The sequence below is a fragment of the Thunnus maccoyii genome, chromosome 12, assembly GCF_910596095.1.
Source record: "Thunnus maccoyii chromosome 12, fThuMac1.1, whole genome shotgun sequence".
In the NCBI taxonomy this organism is placed as follows: Eukaryota; Metazoa; Chordata; class Actinopteri; order Scombriformes; family Scombridae; genus Thunnus; species Thunnus maccoyii.
In genome coordinates, this window is record NC_056544.1 from 4,435,465 (window position 1) to 4,458,620 (window position 23,156).

The window sequence follows — 23,156 nt, forward strand, 5'->3', positions numbered from 1 at the left end:
CAATTTGTTTTGATCGCTTATTCAAAATTGTCTAAAAGGGCAAAAAGTTTATCTTTCAGTGTTCCAAAAGGCCATGACCAGGCTTCAGTAAATGTAGAAATAAAAACTCCCCATTTTAAAAGAGTTTGATCCTCTGTCTGTTAGCCCTGTTGGTTACTGATAGGACTCAATAACAATATTTCAGTTTGCTAGTCATAAGTGATAAGCTTTTTTTTATTGTCTTGTGAAACTTTGTGATATTTGCTCTAGAAAGGCACTTTTAAAATACAGCTTCTTTATGTACAGCACAAACCTAATTGGGCTGCATCATCACAGAGTAAAGAACAATAAAAAGAAAGGTTGTGTCTGTTATTCTCTTTCTCTGCCTACTACGGTCTCAAGGTCAGCTTCTAATCAGCGAATGAGGAATGCATGTCCTCGATTGAGAGAGGTTAGACTAAAAGTCATGTCTGTGTTTTCTTTTAAAAGCACAGTGCTGATGTTTTGTATCATCTCTTTTTATCCTTGTTGAATTGTTTTATCAAATATATGGTCAAAGGCACAGACGATCATACACACGCTGTGATGGTGTGTGTGTGTGTGTGTGTGTGTGTGTGTGTGTCTGCCTTAATGGAATCTTCATTTGTGAATTTGGTCCACAAGTCTGCACTGGGAGTGGTGATCCTGATGTGGGTGTATTATAAATATATACACATTTTTTCTATTCTGACAGACTGACAGTGTAATGTTACATTGATGTCATATAAGGTAAATAAAACTTAATTTTTGTAGTTGCAACCGAATGTATTTTATTACAATGTATATGATATGATATATTAAAGAAAAAATTAAGGTGTTGATGTTTAAAGTCACTAAATTCTTGACATGTTTTTTCTTTACTCTACAGGAACATTAAAGTAATGATGTAAAAGTGATAAAAATGAATTTGTGCTCTGGATTAAAAACAACAACAACAACAAAAACTTCCTCATTGAGTAGTTGATAGCCTTCCCCACCTGCATACTTCCGATGTTTACTGTTTCATACAGTCCTGCTGAATAATACAACATGTCTCCTGCAGCTTTTGTGACACTGAAATATAATTGGTAATTAACAAATTTCACATTTAGGGTGGTTTTAATTTGGCCAGAAAAGGCTAAATAAGCCATTTCAGAAATTAAATACTAATTTAACAGAGTAGTGGACATATTTCCTAATATTTTAGATAGCAGAGCAAGTTTTTCTCCTCTTTAGGAGCTAAACATGTTATTTGTCAACAGTGAACTGAAATTTTACAGACCACATGATGGCAGGCAAAGAAACTTCAATAGATAGAAGGGTCATTATGTCACTGTGTAGCGCGTGAATGCACATTGGTGCCACACATAAACGCTCTTGGTGCAGTTAGCGTAGTGGTGAATGAACAGACCACTCCTTCATCTCTCCTCTCTCAGTTTCACAGGTTGTCAGTCTGTGATGGAGGCACTGCTATTTTGTTGTGTAGTTATTTAGCTAATGTTAAATGAGTTTTCAAGGCACATTTCGTTTGATTTGTATGTTTCATTCATCCAATAACTTATTTCTATGCAAGTTGTGTTAATGTTATGCTAGATTTATGCATATGTGAATGAGGTTAGACTAACCTAAATACGTTAGCTAAACTGATATATCATAACTAAATGAACTCTGAGTTAGTTAGCTAATGTTGTGTGACTTAATCTACAGTTTTTGATATAGTGGGGGTTTGTAGGATAAAGTCCCTGCATGTTTCGAATGCAGACAGCACAAGCCTCAAACAACAGACCAGCTCTTTCTTCAGCCCCCAGGAATCCTGGCCAATAAAGTGAGAGTCCCAGACTCCTCACTGACCAAACCATCAAAACAACCTCCTGCAAACAGAAAGGATCAGATGAGGAACCCCCCCACACCCCAGTGTGAATTGATAGTACCATTTGGATAAACGACCCCCACCATTCGTTATCATAACTCACCTCTAAGAGCCAGTCACACACGGAGACGAGCTGGCACTAACTTTAATCCCACAGTGGATTTTGATTTTCAGGACTTGAGTGACCAACTCAAGAACCGATCACTGGGCAAACCAGCATAAGGCACAAGACATGCTGCACAATATGCCATGCTCCAGTGACACAAACACACACACACACACACACACACACACACACACACACACACACCCTCAAATGGCATGGACCCCTGCCGTTTGCAGTCAGACCAAAGACCAGAGGACTGTAAAATCCATGGATTAGTTTTATATTTTGTCTAAGGACAATTATTGTTGTATGTTGATATGTATGTATATCATATGTGTGTTGTTTTGTACTTTGGTTAGACTTTTATTCCACTGCCTTTAAGCCAAGACATGTACCACTAACATAATCCCATCATCCATGATAACACTATCATGTATCTGTCAGAATGCTAAAGCTACTATCCAAATTGCAAAATTAGGAATCATGCAATTGTTAAATTGTAAATACTTTGATTAATGGAGCAACCCTATTCAGGAACTATACCCACCTGTCCGTGGACAGGGGGGGACTGACTTTGCTCCCCCAGAACTCTGCAACCCTGGGATTGGCCAAGAGGCACCTTCTGGGCGGGCAGATTGAAACTTTGAAAAAGTGTCTTATCTGAGACTCTGTGCTGTTTTTGGGCTGTCTGCTGTTTTGCTGTTTTACGCTGAAGTTTTTAAGCTGTTTTTAGTTGGCTCTTTTGGGCTGCTTGATGCTGGTTGCTGATTCTTCTTGCTTTCTGCCATGCCAGTGGAAAGCTTGCAGTTTGCTAGTCTGAAGATGTGACTCAGAGCATCTTCTGAATCTGGAGTTATGAGTTGAGGGTCAAGCCTAGGAAAGCATGAGAGCATAAATCAGGAGCTCTCTTCCAATGGGAACTTTTCAAGTCCGGACTGGCCTGCTCACTCATCACTACCAGACCCAGACTCTAGCTCCTCACCCTAGCACATCAGACTCCATTTTCCGCAAGAAGCCACGCCAGGGAGCAAGCAAGTATTTGTACAAAACCTTCATCAACTTGCTTAAACCCTGGTGCTTTCATGATTTGTAATTCTGAGCTAAGCTGTTGTACCTTTGATTTGACTCGCTACTTCTCAGGCTACAGTCATCTCATCTGTTTATCAGGTTTCTCATACCAACTACACAATAGATAACTCTACATCATGCATTCAACTCATTCACTAGCCATAGCCTTGTGTACCAGTTTCCCTTTCCCTCTTGTGTCTTGTTTGTAAAATGTTGTAGTGTTAAGTACTTGTAGCTGTAGTATTAGTAATAATTGTGTATGTAACTAAAGTGGACTTGATCTCAGTCACTTAAAAGACCTTATACCCTTGCAAAGTCATAATTAAGATTAATAACAATCATAGTTCTAATTGGCCTCTCTTGTGTGTCCAACAAGGAGGACTATTTCCCTATTATTGTATGTACCTTAATATGAGTTATGTCACTGGACAAATAATTTCATGTTGGAGTGGTGCACAATAATAATTCATAATTCCCCCATAAAATCATAAAGATATTTGAGTGCACAAATTCCTACAGGTTTAACTGATGGAATGGTTAATATAATCAATAAAAAAAAACATCCTTTGTGAGGAGTGTATGTGGCTGACACAGAAGTAGCCCAAACCAGACCTTACCCTGCCCGTCAGAAAGAAAGCCACTTTCACCTCACATATTATTTATTTATTTTTAACAATTGAGCACATGCTTCTTAATCTTTTTCTGACTAAACTAAATATAAATTAAATTTATGATTAACTGATATGAAACATGCTATTATTGATGGCCATTATCAAAGCCAAACGCTATGTAGAAAGATAAGAGCTGGCAACAGAAGCATATGACGCAACAGTTCAGCAACGAACACACATTGCTGAGGTTCAGGCAGGCTGTGTGTCTCAGGCGTTACAACTGTAGGCACTTAGCTAGTTAGCTGGACATGCTAATGATTACAGCTCATGTTAAACAGTTACACACACTGTTTCAAAGCCATTGCTTCTCTCGTGTTTTTGATCTTGGGAAGACTAAAAGTGTCCAGAGACGGGGACAGGTACAGCTCTTAAGCCAGGCCCAAGATGTGTCGATATACAACACAACTGTCTGTTTGTCTCACTTGTTATCCAGGAGGAGCCAGTGAGGTTTTTTTAGGGTCTGGACTAGAACAACCTCCTGAGTCAGGAGCTTCTGAGGACGGATTGAAATCCGATCACTCAGACCACATTCGGAGGTGGTCTGGGCTGCATGCGGACACATTCATTTTGCAGTGTAAACACAATGCGTTCTGGGCCACATTGTAGGACCACCTACTTAACTGACGTCCTCTATTTTCCTGCAGACTACGCAGGGAATTGCATTGCTGCCTCCTGGTCCAAAGCTGTGTTTAACTTGTTTGATAACAGGATAAAGTTTTCCCCTTTCCTGTACCCCGTTTTCATCTTCAAAGTTTTTGTCTTGTCTATCTAAAAAATTATTTCAGAAGCTAAACGTTGTTGGATAGTTCCCTCTGTCCTGTCAAGTTGATAACTACAGTATTTAGTTTTGCTGCGCTGCTTGACATAATGAGCCCAGTATTTATCAGGAGGACAGCTGTTTTACTCCAAACAGTTTCACGGTATGAACCTGGACTGTGTGTGTAACAGTTGACCTTTTGGATGAGTAGAAGAACACAGAACATTCATTAACATTAGACCCTGACAGATCCTGTCGGCGTCTCTCAATGGGGAGATCGCTTTCAGACGCAGCCCTAGAGCAAATCAATAGGACAGGCTTTTGATTTTCATGAGGTGGCTCACAATGCATTGTATATTTGTTTATCCTGTTATCAAACAAGTTGAACACAGCTTTGGACGGACAGTACATGGACCCCCGGTCCTCTTGCCAGTTAAAAACAAACATATTTGGTAGAGTGGGGAAGTGGGATCCGATCACAAGTGGTCACTCAAGACACATGTGGAGACGCATGTTAATACCAAGTGTGAGCAGACGTACTTAAAGCTGTCCACTTGTGATCGAATCACCCAAGACGCATGTTAATACCAGGTGTAAACAGGGCCAAAGACAGACAGAAGAGAGTTTCCAGTGTGTTTTGAGGTAGCAACCTGCTTTTTCAGTGATGCCTGGTGGGAATTTCAGTTAGAATAAATATCATGTCTGCCTTTTTTCATGACTTATGCATGGTGGTTGTTGCTGTGATTCCTACAGCCCACTCAGACTTTTGCTCCCATGATAAATGTAGTGATGATGAATCACCTGTGGAGTTCCCAGGCTTCTGCTCTGCTGCCTACCACTTCAGCAAGGTACAGTTTTTATCCAGCTCCCAACCTCCACTGCTGTTTGAGACTGTCTAAATCCATTGAATCCATTTCCATATGAAATACATATTTCATGTAAACAACTGAACAACACAGAACAAAAAGACAAGAAAACGTTGACATCAGTGCTTTTCCCTTTAAACTCCAGTTTTATGGCCGCCCAAAGCACTTGTTCACCCCAACTGGGCTCTCAACCAGAGCCCAGTCTCAAGAGTCAGGGAGGTGGAGGAGGAGGAAGAGCAGGAGTTCAGTGATGATAAAGAGGAGTTTGAGGACAGATATGATGAAGAGAAGGAGTTTGTGGAAGAGCAGGAGTTCAGTAATGATGACTTTGAGGACAGATATAATGAAGAGGAGGAGTTTGAGAACGGTAATGATGAAGGGGAGGAGGAGTTGGAGGACGTTTATGAGGGTGTGACAGGGAGAAACAAGGGGAGGTAGGGAAAGGAGAGAAGACAGTGTAAGAGGTGGAGGAGTAAAAAGAGAAGTTGCAGGAGAGGAGGGAAACCAAGACGACAGAGAAAAAGACGAGGAGGTGGAGGATCATGGGACGCTTATCTCTTCACCAACCCTCCACTGTGTCCTCCCAGATAGGATGGTTTCCCACCTGCAGCTCAGTGGTCTCCATGGCAATGGCAGTCGCAGCAGCAGAGGGGACACCTCAGAGAAAAACAGACTGGCTACTGGACACAAAGTACTGAAGACCTTTTCATTCAGTCCATTCTGCTTCAGTTTTCCTTCCCTTCTTCCTCGTCCTACTGGCTGGCCTGTTATCCTTCCTCTTTATTAGAGAGGACAAAAATCCACCATGGTGACAGGACAAAAGACTGACTTTTTCCTTTTTCTTTTTCTGTTTGCCTTGTTTTATTCTGTTTTCTTTTTTCTTTCCTTTTTCTTTTCTTTTCTTTTGACTTTGAAAAAATAAAAAATACACAGTGGTTGTAACTATACTTTTTGAACTGAACATGACAGTAAGACAGTGAGTTCAGTTGAGTGTATGAAGATGATGATGATAATAGTTATGATAATGTGAGTTCTTTAAGAAAAGTGTAAATATAACAGTCAGATTGAGTGTGTGTTTTAAACAGTACGTGAAGTGACTGCAGCTAAATTAAACAGTAAAATAAAGTGCACAACAAAACAATATCAGTGATGTAAAGCTGTGGCTCCTGTTGGAAGGGGGGATCTCTCTCTGAACTTTTAGCTAGCTAGTTAGCTAGTTAGCTAGCTTTTAGTTAGCTTGAGCTTGGGCTGTGTTGGGAACTGTTGTTGTTGGTCTGTAAAGATGTAAAAAATGCAGCTGTGCACTGAGATGGCAACTTTCATCTGACGCTTAAATAACCAAGTTTCAAGAGTTTGTGAATCCCTCATCACTGGGTAGAGACCTCTATGATCATCTATGGCCTATAATGGAACTGTAGTATGTTCAAAATAAAACTATAGACAAAGTTCAGTCAGGAAAAAAAAACTTTTTACAAAACTGAAAACTCCCAGACATGTTCATCAAAATAACAAGAAAACTGCTGCCGAATGGTAGTATGTACAGAAAATCTGTATTTTCAGTTAATGTCTGTGGTGCACTTTGTAAAAATGCCACAGTAGGTTATTTCTGATTAATAGAGGAAAGAGGATGTGATACTGACCCCTGAAGAGCATAATGACCAGAGGTTAAAACAGTACCCAAGATTTCCCTCCATATTTCCTCCAGTTAAATCAAGTTTACAGCCTTCACTGCACTGTTATCCTCTTTTACAAAACAGACATTTTCATTGGATCCATCACAAAATCACAAAGCAACATAACTTGAAAAGTATATTATTCCACACAGAATCTAATAATCCATCTTTTACCATCTTTTATCTGATAAAAAAAGTGAATACGTATTTATAACAGCAGTGTTTCCATGGAGGCCACAACAACACGAACACCTATACAAGATATTACAATAACCCTAAAATAAACATTTGCTCAGTAAAACCCAGAATCTCTCAAACCTCAGTATGTGTATGATTGTTTAAGATTTGTCTTTCTTTCTGTACTTTAATTCACTTAAAACACTTTACGTCAATATTAGGTTCCAAAAACTGAAGGCTTGCAGCTCTCTCTGGTGGATATCAGCCGCACATACATGAATATGACAGGCACACCGTCATATTATGGTAACAGCATTGACTGTATGGGTACCACAGACGAGTGCATTCCTGTGTTACTCCAAACTGTGCACATGCTCTAGCTATTATCTCGTTATTTCATAAGGTGAGGATGTGTGACAAATGTTACATTCGTCTGCTCGTCTACACCGTGTAATGCGATGACGTAAAGACGCATTCCCCGGAAGCGGCGCTTGGTATTTGGCATGCGCATATTACCGAGGAAGAAAAGCTCCAGTGTTTAACCTACGGCATTAAATTGTAAACATTAGCAACCGGGGCTACTTCTCTCTGTTGCTGGGATGGAAATATAAGGTAAAAACTGTGTTAAACATGTATAGTTTTTGTCAGATAGTTGTCGCTGTTTACAGTGTCAACACACGCCGTTTAGAAAGCGTTGACGTGAACTTTGTTAACGTTACATTTAATGTTATTCCATCGCGGTTTGCGACCTGATGCGGCGGCCACAGCTACTCTGAACATGTCGGCTAACTCAAGAATGTCTTCATTTATTGTTACATGTCGTTTTGGTTGTAACGATTCACTTTAACGAAGCGTAAGTCGTTTGTATTGTGTTAGGAAACGCCTGTGGATTCTCTGCCACAGTGCTAGCGATAGCACACGGTGTTCCCAGATATCCTTACTGCTGATTTAATGCTTTTTTATCGTTCTGTGCTCATAAAATTAGTCGTGGAAGCACATTTTTATTCTCTTTAGCTAATTAGTTTCTGCCACAGATATCGATACATTTAATTGAAACTAAATTCGTACCATATCATGGGAAATTGTGAACAGCTAACTAGCTAGCTGACTGCGTATTGGGACCTGTCTATCTGCTGAAACTGCTAACAACAAACAGTCAGCTAGCCTATCTTACTATTATTTGTCAGTTATGTAAAGAATGTAGCTAGAAACAAACAACTGAGAGGGAGCGACTGTGTGCTGACGTTGTGGGTATTTTGACACAAAGTTAACGTTAACATGAACTGATCCGCTGTCTTGCTGATCCCGTTACGCCTTCCTGCTCTCCCACTAATTAATCCTGACCTGTGATAAGGTTTACAACGTTAGTGTGATGTTATCTGAAAGCTTTGCTCCAGCACTCTGACAGCTGATACTGAAACCCTTACAACTGTTTTCAGTGTCAAATGGACAGTTATTTCTATAATAAATGACTGCTTGACCTAAGATGCCAAAGTTTATTACAATAAAAAAGCAAAAGGGGACTTAGTTAATCATTTTACGCACCCATAATGCAGTTAAATTATGTCTTCTGTTCATCCTCTCAACCTCATTGAACACCTGAATACAGCAACTTCTGTGGAAATGTTTTTAGGCTGTAGTTAGTGCTGGTGTCTTATGCGACTGTATTATATTGACAGATATTTTTTTACACTACTCTCATTTACATACATGATGATGAACAGAAAAGCAGAAATGTCCTCACAACTGTAATCTCCAAATGAGCACAGAGGTAATTAAACACCTGTTTGATACAGTGTCAACAAAAACTGCACATCAGAAGTTTTTAAAAGGCAGGGTTTATTGCCGTATTTGATTGCGATGTGTTGTACAGATATGTCTAATAAACTGGTGACTCATTGTGAGCAAACACATCAATCAAATGTCAGCCTCACTGAATGGCTACATATTAGACATGGTAGGTGACAGGGGTGTGGCACAAACTACAATAACTAAACAGCACTGAACAAATAGAAATGCAATTAATCTGCCCTCACAAGAGGATGTATTGGCACATTTCACAAAATTGTGAATAGAAATTGTGTGTTTGCTCTTTGGAAAATATGTTTTTACATTTGAGTTGAGGACAGACTGAGTACAAAGAGAGTGATTTATTTTTGTTGTTGTTGTCTTTGTAGGTTAACCTCAAGGTGTGGAACCAAACATTGCTCTTCAGTGCATGGACGCAAAGCCAATGCGCAGGTTGGTGTGGTATTCAAGTATGAAGGAATGTGTATAAGATCCTTTTGCAGAATGAAAAATCAGTGGGTATTACAGTGGAAACCGCTTGTAGTGATCAACCACTTCTATGGATAAAAATCATATCATATTGGGTCTTTTCATACATGACAACATACAGAAAAAAATTACTACAGTAATTCTTTGGTTTTTTTTGTACTTCCATGATACACACATGATAAGTACTTGGCGGGTGCGGCACCATTATTGCCTCACGGTAACCCGTCCGCTTCAGGCTGGTTACCTGAGGCTGGTGCTGTGTGCACATTGAAATCATGGCGGGAAAAAGAAAGCAATTTTCTCTCGATGAAAAACGAGCCAACGAGATGCAGCAGCGAAACAAGTATTTGAAACAGCTGTACTGTATTTTGAAGCAGTCAATGAAACATAATAATCATCCATTGATCAATTTGACCTGGAGAGACATGATCACTATAAGTGGTTTCCACTGTACTACCAGACTCTCTCTAGACTGCTGAACCAAAGCTTAGATTTAATGTCCCCACCATGGCAGGTGTTATATGTCAACTTAGTTTTTTACTCATGGAAAGTCCTCTTCTCTGAACAGGAAAAAAAAAAAGTGTGAACCACCCCCCACCCACCCCCCAGGACTCAGCGACACCCATGTGGTTACATCACCACATAAGCAGCAGACAAATCCCCACTATACAGAGTTTCCCCTTGATCAAAGACTAGTCATTAGTTGCCCCCCTCCCCAGCGTACTGGGTGGATCAGAGTGGATCCCTTTTGCTTTGCTAAACCTTTATCCTAAGTTCTGGTCAGCGTCTGTCCTCTGACAGGTTAATGGCACAGATGGAGTTCCAAACTGCTCTTTATAGTCTGAGAAGCACACACCTACTAAAATAAACTAGTGCTTTCACAATGTAGGCCTCTACAAATACCAGATCCACAACTGAAAACTAAAGATTACACATATGCTTGATGTACTCTTAAGGAGAAATGGACATGTTACCAGGAGAAGGAGATGGACATTGTGATTTGTTGTAAAAAATTCTGTGCTCATTTTGTAAGTTGCTCACAATAGGATGAGTTCCTTCCTTCTTCCTGCTGAATTAATCCTTCACATTAATTCAGCAGGAGGCTGGCAGGCTCCCTGCTGCTGTGAAATAAATATATACAATTCTGGCTTTGTTGTCTAAAAACAAAACATAAAGGAAAGATAGAAATGTATAATAAGTAGGTGCTGGAGTCTAAACTTGGCTCATGATATGGTACCAGCAAGACACCCTCTCCATAATAACAACATAATCAGAATCCAGACAACCCTGCAATATGTGATATATTATGTGGCGGTGCATTAATATGTTTAAAGGAATTTAATTTTCTAGGTATAATTACATGCCATCATTATGTGTTGATATCTTATAGTAACACAGGTGCCAGTCCCTCATGTGGAGGCAGCTTTCAAAACAAAACACCACACACTTCCACAAGGTTGACAGTTGAAAACAGATTCTGACTTTTTATCCCTACAATAAAAATTGAATGCATTTTTGATCTTCCCTCCCTTTCAATGCATGAACAATACTCCTTGTGATGAGTGAACTGATCCTCATGTGTAAAATTACAGAGTTGCTTTACAACCTGTCAGACTCTAGATTTACTGAAGGTTTGTTGTATTGGATTATATTACATTGTATAGTGGTCTCTAATTATTTTGGCACTGAGTGGATATTTATTTAGTTTTTAAAAAAATATATTCTTTTATTTATTTGCTCATTTAGACTACTAAAATCTGTGAAAACTAAACTAAGTTGAACGTAGATTTAAAGTATACATTTACAACAACTGTAATAATTAGTGCAAATGTGTTGGTTGAAACTTTTACCATTATAGGTAATACAGTTTTGATGATGTACAGTATTCCAAGGGTGTGTATCATTTGTTCCACCCGTAATAATAAGGCCACATGTTGAGCTAGATGTGTCCACATGACAGGGATTTTTGGCTGGTACTGGGAACATGATCTGAAGTGAATCCGTGTCCCAGAACCAAAGTGATCCCACAGCTCTAAAAAGATGGAGGGGTACACTAAGTGAAGCGACTGGTGTGGAGTTTACACAGTTTATCTAGTTGTCAGTGACTCTAACCCTAGCAAACTGAGACCTAAGGTCAGGTGTGTGTAATGATGAGCTTTGAATTCACAGGTACACAGTATATATAACACAGTATATTATGTATTCACAAGAAATTGAAATCCATTAATGACTACAATATGAGTTTGGGTTTGGCTAACAAATTAAGCAACTGCATTTTCCAAGAGTAGAATATATGAGTGTGGTATATGTGGTAGACACTGAAATTCAGAATTGCTCTCAGCTTTCACAGGCTTTTCTTTGCTTCTCACTAAGAGTGATTTATAATCTTCAATATCCTACATAAATGTTTCCACACGCTGCATCAATTTGTTAACAGCACCCATTACAAAAAAGTTTTGAGTTTCCATCAAACTAAGAAGACGGCTGTGCAGCGTTGGAACAAGATGAATTGTTCAGAGTTGTCCAGAGTTGTTCAGAGTTATCCAAGGATATATTTACTCACTCAATAACTTTTACTTTATATCAAGGGCCACCAGCGCACGTCAAGACACCACTGGAATGGACATCACCAGCCGCTGTACTCTGGGGGACCCCAACAAGCTCCCTGAAGGGGTCCCCCAGCCTGCACGCATGCCCTATGTCTCCGATAAACACCCACGGCAGACCCTGGAGGTGATCAACCTGTTGAGAAAACACCGTGAGCTCTGTGACGTGGTGCTGGTGGTGGGTGCCAAGAAGATTTACGCCCACAGAGTTATCCTGTCTGCCTGCAGCCCTTACTTCAGGTACGAAGAGACGAACTCCATTCAGCATCTGTGAAAGCAAAATATACAGTATATGGAAATGAATCCATTGACCAATTAATGAACATCAAAGCGAAGCGTTTCAGGGGGAGTGCTTCGAGTGCTAGCTCTAACAATAATATATCTCCTGATTTCCATGTTCTCTCAGGGCGATGTTTACTGGAGAGCTTGCAGAAAGCAGGCAGACTGAAGTGGTTATCCGCGACATCGATGAGAGAGCCATGGAGCTGCTCATTGACTTTGCCTACACCTCACAGGTAACAATAATAACAGTGAGCAGTGTGTTACTGATATTTAGCTTTATAAATGTTGCTGCTGGCAGTAACACGAATGCCCACAAATTTCCATGTCTCACTAACAATTAGAATGCATAAATAACTATATGCACATGCACCATAAGCATGCAGATGTTTAAAAACCAGGTGTCTAAAACATGAGTGATGCCAAGACTTAATGTGGATCTGCTTCTGACTCTCAGAGGTTGGTTGGTTTTGAACAAATGCTAACAGTAGAAAGAGTTTTGCACATTGGCAGTAAGTCAGCTGCTGTGAAAGCAAGTTCAAAAGTTCACATTTATTTAACCATGTTTGCATTTTGTCACAAGAGGCTATAAAACTCACCTCCTCTTGACTTTTTCATATTTACTTTTACACCTCTGAATCCCAGTGGATGTTTTAACAGTCTATTTTGAAACTGATCAATGGAGAGAAAATCTCTAAAAATGGGTTTAAACAACGTATAAATGTAAAACACTCAATAATTGATTGTGTAAGCATTTTAAGTCTCCACTACGACAGTCATAGTGCATACTGGTGCAGCTCAGAAGTCTAAATGAGTGTAATTGAGAGCATCTGTGTGTAATCAAGGTTTGACAGGTGATTTTAGATTAAATATATCAGAATCTTGTAGGTCCAACTGCTCGTTAGCCAACTTCATGGTCAAAACTACACCTTGATTATGAAGAAGCATTGCAAGCAAATCCATAAAAATGTTATTCAAATGTACCAATCAGGAGAATGATACAAGAACATTTTAAAAGCAATAAAAGTTCCGCTGTAAATATACCTTAAACATGTAGTTCTCAAAACCTGGTATCTGTGTGTGAAGGACACTGGTGAGGGAAGCCACCAATAGGCATGTGGACACTCTGAAAGAGATACAAGGCTCCATGCCTGAGATACACATACATACATGAACTTACTAAAGCCACAGATATACTCCCGAGCAGACACGTACACGGACAGCTGCGGATACCATGGACATGTAGTCGCTCTGTTTATTGCACTCGCTTGGAGGACACATTCCACACATGCACAGTAGATCGACGTCTATAGGAAGGCAGCGTTGTCTGCGCGGTCACAACAAATAGGAAGTATGAGGATGTCTGCACAGAGCCTTCGCGTACACCCTCTGAGGACAAAACTTACGTCATGCAGACCTTAGCAGACCCTCGAGTACTCGTGGACGTGGAAGGTATAATTTCAGCTTAACACTTAGCAGTCACAGCTTTATCTAAAGGGGTTCTGATGTCCTGACCTCTCTGCTCCTAGGTGACAGTGGAGGAGGGGAACGTTCAGACTCTGCTCCCTGCAGCTTGCCTGCTCCAGTTGGCTGAGATCCAGGAGGCCTGCTGCGAGTTCCTCAAGAGGCAGCTGGATCCCTCTAACTGTCTGGGCATCAGGGCCTTCGCAGATACACACTCCTGCCGCGAACTGCTCCGCATTGCAGACAAGTTCACCCAGCACAATTTTCAGGAGGTAAGAGAACATACTGAATATATAAAAATGAACGGAAGACAAGAACAAAAATAGATCTCAGGTTATGTAAAGTTACTGCTTCCTCTAAGAAATGATTGTGACTCATTGCTCTCCTGTAAAAAAGAGTTATAACACAAGAAATCTTGTTAGTGCAGGAAAACAAGCATTAACATGAAGCATGTCTGTGTTGACACACTGTGTGTCGTCCTCAGCAGGAAATCATGTCATGCACTCCTAACTTAGTTGGTTTGTTGTCTTGTCTTTCTCCAGAACTGTTTATCTACCTTTTTCCAAACCTCAGGATGTGTACTCATGATAACTACAGTTGCTGATGTGACTGTGTTTGACTCAGAAGTTACACAGGAGACTGTGAACATGGAAAAAGTCCAGACAGTCTGACAGCAGTCCATTGACTCATGATTATAAACATCAGTTGGTGACATGTGATAGATTTTTGTGCTAGCACAGCACATTTAGGACTGTTTCAAAGCTTCGTAGTGTTGCTTGTCAGACAGTTAAACAGGAAGCTATCAAAAGAAATTTCATTTATTTATATCAGTGATGTCATTTTATATCAACTGTAGTGCCCCCACCCCATATAAAGGGCAGAAGATGGTATTTGGCACTGGAAACCTTTAAAGGGATGTTACAAAAAGCAGCTCAGCAGGCAAGAGTACCTAGAGGACCTAGTGAAAAGGGAGAGGAGCAGCCTTTTCACGTCACCATTAGTGCAACTCAATCTCAGTTAGCAATCCTGTCATTTCAACAGCCAGTAAAAATGTTGACATGCCACCTGCAAGTCAATAGAAAGGGGGAAACTGCATCAGGCTGTTGAGTTGTAGATCAGCTGACTTTGCTGGTGATGAGAAATTGAGACATTTTAGAATGTAAAGTCTGGATTTCTTTCTGTTGTTAGACTACCAAAGAAGTGTTGAGTCCTTTCACATCCATAAAGCATTTGTCATAATGTATAGTTCTCTGTTAACACACAAAGTAGGGATATACAGGCAAATTCAATCTTCATACGCAGCTGTGGTCCATCCACCCAGGTGACTTATATTACATGGCCATATTAGACCTCCTCTCAGGACAGTGGATGTATACAGATGGTGCGAGATTGACATCTCACCTCACCCTTTTTTTTAGTTGCACCTTTTTAGGGCGGGAAAATTGACACCTTTTTATAATTCTTACAGTTTAGTATTTTAGTTAAAATGAAAATTAAATGAAGTTTGACCTTAAAGCTGAAGCCTGAGAGGTTTAACAGCCCTTTTTCACAGCTGACATTTTTATCAGTCTGCTGGAAAAGCACAGGTTTGATTAGTAATGTTAACGATGGGTTCCCAGTAAGACATGGCAACTGGCACACCTGAATCGAATGCAGCCAGACTTGTTATTAATCACACCTGTGATTTTTCTGCTAATGAAAATGTTTGCTGTGAAAAAGGTTTATACAGTCTGTATAGACAAGTTTCAGAATGATGCAATCTTCAGATGACTGAGAGCTGATGGGAGGAGCAACATGACAAGTTGTTGTGTGGTAAACTGCATAAATTGCAAAAGTGATTTGAAAATGTTCAATATCCCAAGAGGAAAACATTGCTTCCAACACAGAGAACATACAGTATTTGGCTGTTTGCATCTAGTACTAGACTTGACAGGTAGCAGACTGTAAAGAATATCTGTCATTCCATTAAATGTCCCAGTAAGCCATGTCTGTAAGTGAGCATGCACATTACCAGAGCACTGGCTCACCTAAGTGGAATGCAACCATCATCAATGTTATCAAATACACCTGTGCTTTTCCTGCTATGACACGTGGAGATGTGTGTATTTTACTAAACAACTCACCGGATTTTTTTGGCAAGGCAGTTGGCCTTGTGATGATTACAGCCCTGTAATGATAGCATGGTTGTGAAAATAGATGGACATACTTTTCTGGATTTCGTTCTCTATTGCATATAGTAACCCCTCAATGAGGGCGGGGTTTGAAGGGATGACCGTCTCTGATTGGTCAAACACACACAGCACAGATGCTTTGTGTATCTGTGTACCACTTCATTCATAAAACAAGGAAGTATTCTGGTATTGATTTAGGACCAGTTTAGGATGAGGGAAGGGCATCTCTCTTTGTTTGTAAACGTTAAAAGTAAAGTTAGACTTTTTCAGCTTCCCAACTCATTTTAAAAACAGAGAGACGGCGGTTACTTTCTAAAGTACAGATAAACAACCATCAAACACTCAGCAGATGATTTACTGTGGAAACAGATGCCATTATAGTTTAATTTTCCACCGCAGGATGTCCTATGTCGCACAAGTGATGATTCTAGTGACAATTCTCTCTCTCTGACCAGTCATTGGTCTGCGTGTTTTCATGTCACCTTTTTAGTATCTGCTCAGCTCGCTTGAAACCTCTACAGAGCTGATACCAAAAAAGTACCAGGTATTATTCACAACTTTTGCCCGATGGAAAACCAAAAAAAGGGCGAGTTGAGCCATAACACGCGGTGGAAAAGCAGCTTTACTGTTCTGTCTTTGTCGTCTTCTTAGGTAATGGAAAGCGAGGAGTTCATGCTGCTGCCCGCCAACCAGTTGATTGACATAATTTCCAGCGATGAGCTCAATGTGCGGAGCGAGGAGCAGGTTTTCAACGCAGTGATGGCCTGGGTGAAATACAGCATCCAGGAACGCAGACCGCAGCTACCCCAGGTTTCTATTCTACCACAATCGCTGCTGGCACTGCTGGCAGTTTGCTTATCAGTGTACTAGCCAGATGTGAACTCACAATAAGTAAACGTTGACAATGACATTGATTTCATGTGCGCTGTAGGTACTGCAGCATGTCCGTCTGCCGCTGCTCAGCCCCAAGTTCCTGGTCGGCACTGTGGGTTCAGACCCTCTCATCAAGAGTGATGAGGAGTGCAGGTGGGTGCTGTTTGTGTAAATATGAGCTGTCAACCGTTCAGATGCGGTTGGTGGGGAAATGTTGCTAGTGCACATCTGGATCCAGGAGTCTTTTAAGATATTTTCTAAAAAACTCAAGGCAAGGCATTTATGAACATTCTTTTCTATATTAGTTTGAATTTTGAACCTGGAGTTGAAGGGTTAAAAAGTACACTAGCACCTCCATTTTTATACAGTGATGCTGGTGCTGTGACATTATGCAACCTTGAGTTATGATTGACCTAGTGTGTATTCTCTTTGCTTTTTGGCTGTGTTAGAGACCTGGTTGACGAGGCTAAGAACTACCTGCTGCTGCCACAGGAGAGGCCGCTGATGCAGGGCCCAAGAACCCGGCCGAGGAAACCCATCCGCTGTGGAGAAGTTCTCTTTGCAGGTCAGTGTCTTAAAGCATTAAAATGGAACTGTTTCTACTCTTAAGATTTTAGATTGATGACAGCCAGCAGTACTAATTCAATTTTTAGTGCAGTTAATCTTTTTCTTTTTCCCTATTCAGTCATTCATTATCTTTTTGGTTTCTAGCGTGATGTTGGATCAGATTTTTTTTGCATCAGTGTTTTTATTTTTTTTCCAGTTGGTAGCTATACCACTTTGTAATACTGCATACTGTCTCCTTTTTCCCTTCTACCATGATGATCTTGTAGTTGGTGGTTGGTGCAGCGGTGACGCCATTTCCAGTGTAGAGCGTTACGATCCTCAGACCAATGAGTGGCGGATGGTGGCATCAATGAGCAAACGGCGATGTGGAGTTGGCGTCAGTGTTCTGGATGACCTGCTGTATGCAGTGGGAGGTCATGACGGCTCATCTTACCTCAACTCAGTTGAAAGGTGATCACGCATTCTACTCCACCTTGTCATGTCTTCGTGCTCTTCTTGTCTTTCCGTTCTCTCTTAGATTAAAAAAAATCTTACATTTTTCTCTGTCCCATCTGTCCTGTCCAGATATGATCCTAAGACCAACCAGTGGAGCAGTGACGTGGCACCCACCAGCACCTGTCGTACCAGTGTAGGCGTGGCTGTCCTCGGTGGTTATTTGTATGCTGTGGGGGGACAGGATGGGGTTTCCTGCCTCAACATTGTTGAAAGGTATCAGTAAAAACTGACAATTTGTGCTTATTAAACCTTTTTTTTTTACCATAAAATCTCTCTCTTTTGACTACTTTAATAGGAGTATAGCTCTATGTAACAGGGTGCCAACCTTCCTGTGCTGCAGGTATGATCCTAAGGAGAACAAATGGACTCGTGTGGCCTCCATGAGCACCAGGCGACTGGGTGTAGCTGTGGCTGTGCTGGGGGGATTCTTGTACGCTGTAGGAGGGTCTGATGGGACGTCACCATTAAATACAGGTATGGCACTGATTCATGTGAGAAGTACAGTTGTAAAGGCCAACTGAATTTCATTCTTTTGTCCGCTACAGCATACACATCTGCTCTGTAAATCAACTGTCCTGTGTTCTCCTTTTGAAAAAAAAATCTTGAAACCAAAAGAGAGAAATTTATATTAAATATAATTTGGTTTTATGAAGGCGCTCTGTAGTTTTGCATTATACCGTCATCCGTGATAGAAGAGTGGAGAGCTTGTTTCTATACAGCAAATCAGATCTTTTCATAAAGCAGCAATGTCAGCGTTACATCATAGGCAGAGCAGACGGTCACACTGCGCCTGATAGCATCCTGCTACACAACACAACAGACTCTGAACAACAACCCACATTGGCTTTCCTGCTAAACTCTCCTTATCTAATTTGCAAACATGAACACATGTCTTGTCCTGCACCTGAGCTCATTAAACAGCCACCAAACAAACATTCACCGGGGAAAAGTGCACTGCTAATGTCAGTTAGCAGGCTAGATAGCTAGTTATCTGCTCAGCTGCAGCACATTAAACAGCGTGTAAATATACCTGCAAAAGTCACTTTGGTACATTTAGATGCTGGTGTGGTCCTTACTGTTCAGTACCACTGCTAACAACAAACTGTCTCCAGATGACTTGTAGCAAAAGCAATAACAGGTTTGCAAAAAGGGATGACCATATGTGATTTCAGCTGGACCTTAAGTTAACCCAGAGCTGTAACAAGACTGATGGCTACGATCCATCAGATTATCAGATCATCAGGCAGAGATCCAGTACAATTTATGTATGTATGTAAATGTTAATATGCTCTACAGTGTGAAGACACATAAAAATGGACTGCTGTCTGCTATGGGTTTGCCAAATCAGCTTTAATCAATCCCGTTTTTCCATCCAAAGATTTTGTGTGATATTTGATCATGAAAAAATTATGAGTTGGGGAAGCTACTGTAGGGCAAGTATGAAACATCTTAGAGCAATGGAAAAAAAATATTAAGCTCCCTTAATTCCATGTGAGACATAACACAGACAGTGACTGTTAGAATATTCATTGTAATTGGTTTGGTCTTCTGCAGTGGAACGTTACAACCCTCAAGAGAACCGCTGGCACACGGTGTCTCCCATGGGGACCAGGAGGAAGCACCTCGGCTGCGCGGTCTATCAGGACATGATTTACTCTGTCGGAGGCAGAGACGACACCACAGAGCTGAGCAGTGCAGAGCGTTACAACCCCAGAACCAACCAGTGGTCTCCTGTAGTTGCCATGACGTCCAGACGGAGTGGGGTGAGTGTGTGTGGGTGTGGGTGGGTGTGTTGGGCTTTTATTAGGTTGAAACATGAGTGTTTTTTAAGCATAGTTGTAGCCACCGCTACAGTCATATGTCAGTAACTAGACTAGACCTACACTGCTTTTCATCTGTGAAAAGGTTAAATTACATGTGTTACTTTATGTTGTCATAGTGGGTATTTATAATCTGTGCATAAGGTTGAAATTTAACCGTGTTGTGTCTGTAGGTGGGCTTGGCTGTGGTCAACGGTCAGCTGATGGCAGTAGGAGGCTTTGACGGGACAACGTATCTCAAAACTATAGAAGTCTATGACCCTGATGCCAACACATGGAGGTAAGCACCACTCTATAAAAGACTACAAAATATGGTTACTAACTACAATTGATAAATAAAATAGACATAAAATAGAATGTAGTTGTGATTAGGAAGATGTGTGAGTTCTGACATCCACGTCAGTAAAATACAGATTCACTAAACTCTTCTCATTTTTATTTGGCACTGACTGTTGCAATCGCCAGATGAAATGACAAACGTCAACAGCATATGTGATAGCAGCTGCTGATAATTAACATTAATTCTGTAAGTAACTTGATGACAGGCCAAAATGAAACTAGTCTGTTGTCAGGTTTGTGTGCTATCTGCAGCTGGTGTCTGTACTGGAGCAGAGGAACTTCCACTCTGCAACACCACTGCACAGTTGCAAGAGGACTGAGTCTCTGTAATTCCAATGACTCCAACAGAGTGATAGGTCTTCTCTCTTGTCAATTTCAGGAGTTGCAGTCTTCGGTTTAACTTTCATTCATGTCATATCAATAATTCAAGCCGATCAGTTTAATAGTTTTGAACCAGCACCTCCAGTATTCAGATCAAGTAGCTGATGGAAAAATAAGATGAGCCAAATTTACAAGGCTGCAACGGCTATTTCGGTGTGCCAGATACATATTTAATCAATCTTCCTCTGCTTTATCTATAAATATATATGGCTTTGGACTCTGTATCAGCAGATACTCAGTAGTAAAGGACTTGGATCGGGGCCAAAAAACTTGGATCAGGACATCCCTAACTATCACATATATTATTAACATATTTAACAGCTACTTAATTTACATTTGTAATTACACTAACCTGATGTTTTCCTGTGATGCCAACCTTTTTTCACCAAGTTTCACATTTCCAACTTTTATCATTCACATTTACAAACTGCTCTTGTTTGCAGTCAAAAGTATTCAGTGTTTATGGAAAGGAGAGCTGAGGGTGGGAGTTACAGAGAAAAACTTTGGAATGAAACTGCTGAGATTTAGATTAAATTTAGGGTGAATGCAGAACTCTCTCAGATCACCTGTACTAACTATACTGCACAAAAGAACAATTGCACCTTTCCTCCCTCATCATATGACTGTCACCTCTTTCTAGGTTGTATGGAGGAATGAACTACCGCCGGCTAGGTGGAGGGGTGGGTGTCATTAAAATGACTCACTGTGAATCCCACATATGGTAACACCACCACCACTCCCCCACACACTCATACACACACTCGCTTCTCGTCACGTTGCAACGGATGCCTCTTTTCACTGACTCTCGTGCCTCCGAAAGAGACGCTGTTATGTTATCCATGCGAGGTTGAGAGGAATCTTGGAGAGAAACGAGACAGAAAGTGGAACAAACTTTTGAACTCTAGTTCATCCCAACCCAACTGTGAGGTCATTAACTTTGAAAACCCTTGTTGTCTTCAGTGATTGACCACGGTCACCATGAAGTGCACTGAGAGCAGAAGTCTACCATGAAGCCTCCAGTTTGGAGAGGACTGGCAGTTACAAGTCCTTCTCCGGTGACCTCACTATATATTCTTCCCCCAAGCTACTCTGTCAAAATGGGACTTGACTGAGACTGCTGCCGGGGGAGATTATCATATGTTTCTGAGGTTCAGAGGAGCAGAGAAGTTCAGTATCAGGTCACCGGAAGATGGCTTCTTTTTTCAGTCTTTCCAGCTGTCTTTCCCTAATTTCTGGCAAGCAAGTACCGCCCTGAATGACTGAAACAAAACAAAGTACAGCAACCAGCGGACCAGCAAACTTTCTGTTCATTGTTGAGGTTGATTATTTCCTGGAGACACAACGTGACATACTGACCGTCAGAAGTCAGTCCATGCTCTCTCATCCTGTCTCTACATAGCTTTAGTCCAGGCTGCGAAGCATACATCTCAACTGAGGCTGTTATGTCTCTGGGCTTCATGTAGCATTAAACAGTAGAATGAAGGCATCTGGATATCCAGAGATGGAAAAAAAACATGTCTTTCACTGGTCATTGTCACCAGGGAAGATGGTTAACAGGAGAAGGATGAGTATGAGGAAGACAGTGCCACTCAACAGTTTCTCCCTAACTTTCAGTTGTTGAATGGGATGCCGCACTTTACACGGTGCTACTGTAGCTGTTTGTTACCTTGGATTTTAGTTCATATGCTGTCGATGTTGTCTTCTTCTCCATCTTACCCCTTCAATGAAAAGGTCTTAGACTCCAAAATCATCCAATTTTTGTCACCAATTGATTCTTGACTCCAGTGCTCAATCCTAATGTCTCGATATGCTTTAAATGGACTATAATGGACCACATCTAAAGGCAAAATCATCTGTCCCAAAAACCTCACATTATCTCCCAGAGCCCTGTGTCTGTGTGTGTCTTTGTAGTCTCCACGTGATGACTGCCTACTTTCTCACCGTCACGCACCTGGTACACCTAGTCAGTCGTTGTACTAACTGGACCCAAATGCCACTTATATGTTTCAAACAGTTATAAAAATAGTTGAGCGAAGGCTCCTGGATTCTGCCATCAGAAAGAGAGTTTCAGAAACTGTAAAATGATCCGACTAGCACTTTGTTTGAAGCGTACTGAGGCCATAATGGTGTCATACATCAGCTTCACCCCAGAGGTGGAAAAAGTGAGCTTTTAAGGATAATACTGGCAATATTCTATATTTTTCTTATTATTGTCATCAAATCCCATGAAAGGAACAAAACCAGCGATGTTCATCTTTCCACTCTCCGCCCACTTCCTCAGCCATTTATTCCTACTGAAGACATTAATCTGTAAAAACATATACTTCAGCTTTTAAAAAACGCTCAGCTGCCCACTGTAGTTTTTGTGAACTGTGCTAAAAACAGGAGGAAATAGTGCATTTATTGGGGACTATTTTCAGCTGTGGATTAATCCTGATTCGGTGCTCTAGTGAGTATTCCAGGACAGGACGGTGTGTGTGTGTGTGAGACTGAGTCAAAATAAACTACAGTCCATGTGTGTTCATGGTAATGAAAGAACATGTCACCCAGTGCACCAGTGTGACTCATTGATGTGTTTTAATAGTTTTTGGACAAAAATGGAACTTTATGACACAGAGGAATAAAATGTATCAAGCTTTCATAGACACACAATACTTGTTAGTAGATCATTGTTGGTTTTGGGTCTTTTCATGGGATTA

General features: G+C 40.8%; 1 protein-coding gene and 1 long non-coding RNA gene across 4 annotated transcripts in view; one reads left to right on the forward strand and one right to left on the reverse strand.

The window, feature by feature from the left end:
• Positions 1 to 7,604: 7,604 nt before the first annotated feature.
• The window catches only part of klhl20 (kelch-like family member 20), a 37,658-nt gene continuing 22,106 nt past the window's right edge, over positions 7,605 to 23,156 (forward strand). Inside the window, exons 1-14 of one of the 3 annotated variants that reach the window (XM_042428444.1) lie at positions 7,613 to 7,797; positions 9,363 to 9,426; positions 12,051 to 12,308; positions 12,475 to 12,583; positions 13,877 to 14,083; positions 16,634 to 16,792; positions 16,914 to 17,008; positions 17,305 to 17,420; positions 17,689 to 17,872; positions 17,987 to 18,130; positions 18,258 to 18,391; positions 19,472 to 19,680; positions 19,911 to 20,017; positions 21,098 to 22,527. In XM_042428444.1, the coding sequence (XP_042284378.1) occupies positions 9,404 to 9,426; positions 12,051 to 12,308; positions 12,475 to 12,583; positions 13,877 to 14,083; positions 16,634 to 16,792; positions 16,914 to 17,008; positions 17,305 to 17,420; positions 17,689 to 17,872; positions 17,987 to 18,130; positions 18,258 to 18,391; positions 19,472 to 19,680; positions 19,911 to 20,017; positions 21,098 to 21,182 (1,830 nt within the window). In that variant the 5' untranslated portion in view covers positions 7,613 to 7,797; positions 9,363 to 9,403 and the 3' untranslated portion in view covers positions 21,183 to 22,527. Of the gene's footprint in view, positions 7,798 to 7,881; positions 8,039 to 9,362; positions 9,427 to 12,050; positions 12,309 to 12,474; positions 12,584 to 13,876; positions 14,084 to 16,633; positions 16,793 to 16,913; positions 17,009 to 17,304; positions 17,421 to 17,688; positions 17,873 to 17,986; positions 18,131 to 18,257; positions 18,392 to 19,471; positions 19,681 to 19,910; positions 20,018 to 21,097; positions 22,528 to 23,156 lie in introns of those variants that run through there. The other 2 variants (XM_042428445.1, XM_042428446.1) reach the window with 2 other exon arrangements.
• LOC121908432 lies at positions 12,118 to 13,145 on the reverse strand. Its single transcript, XR_006099231.1, has 3 exons — positions 12,947 to 13,145; positions 12,304 to 12,336; positions 12,118 to 12,204 (listed from the first exon to the last, which is right to left on the reverse strand). It is a non-coding gene; the product is annotated as an uncharacterized LOC121908432 (long non-coding RNA).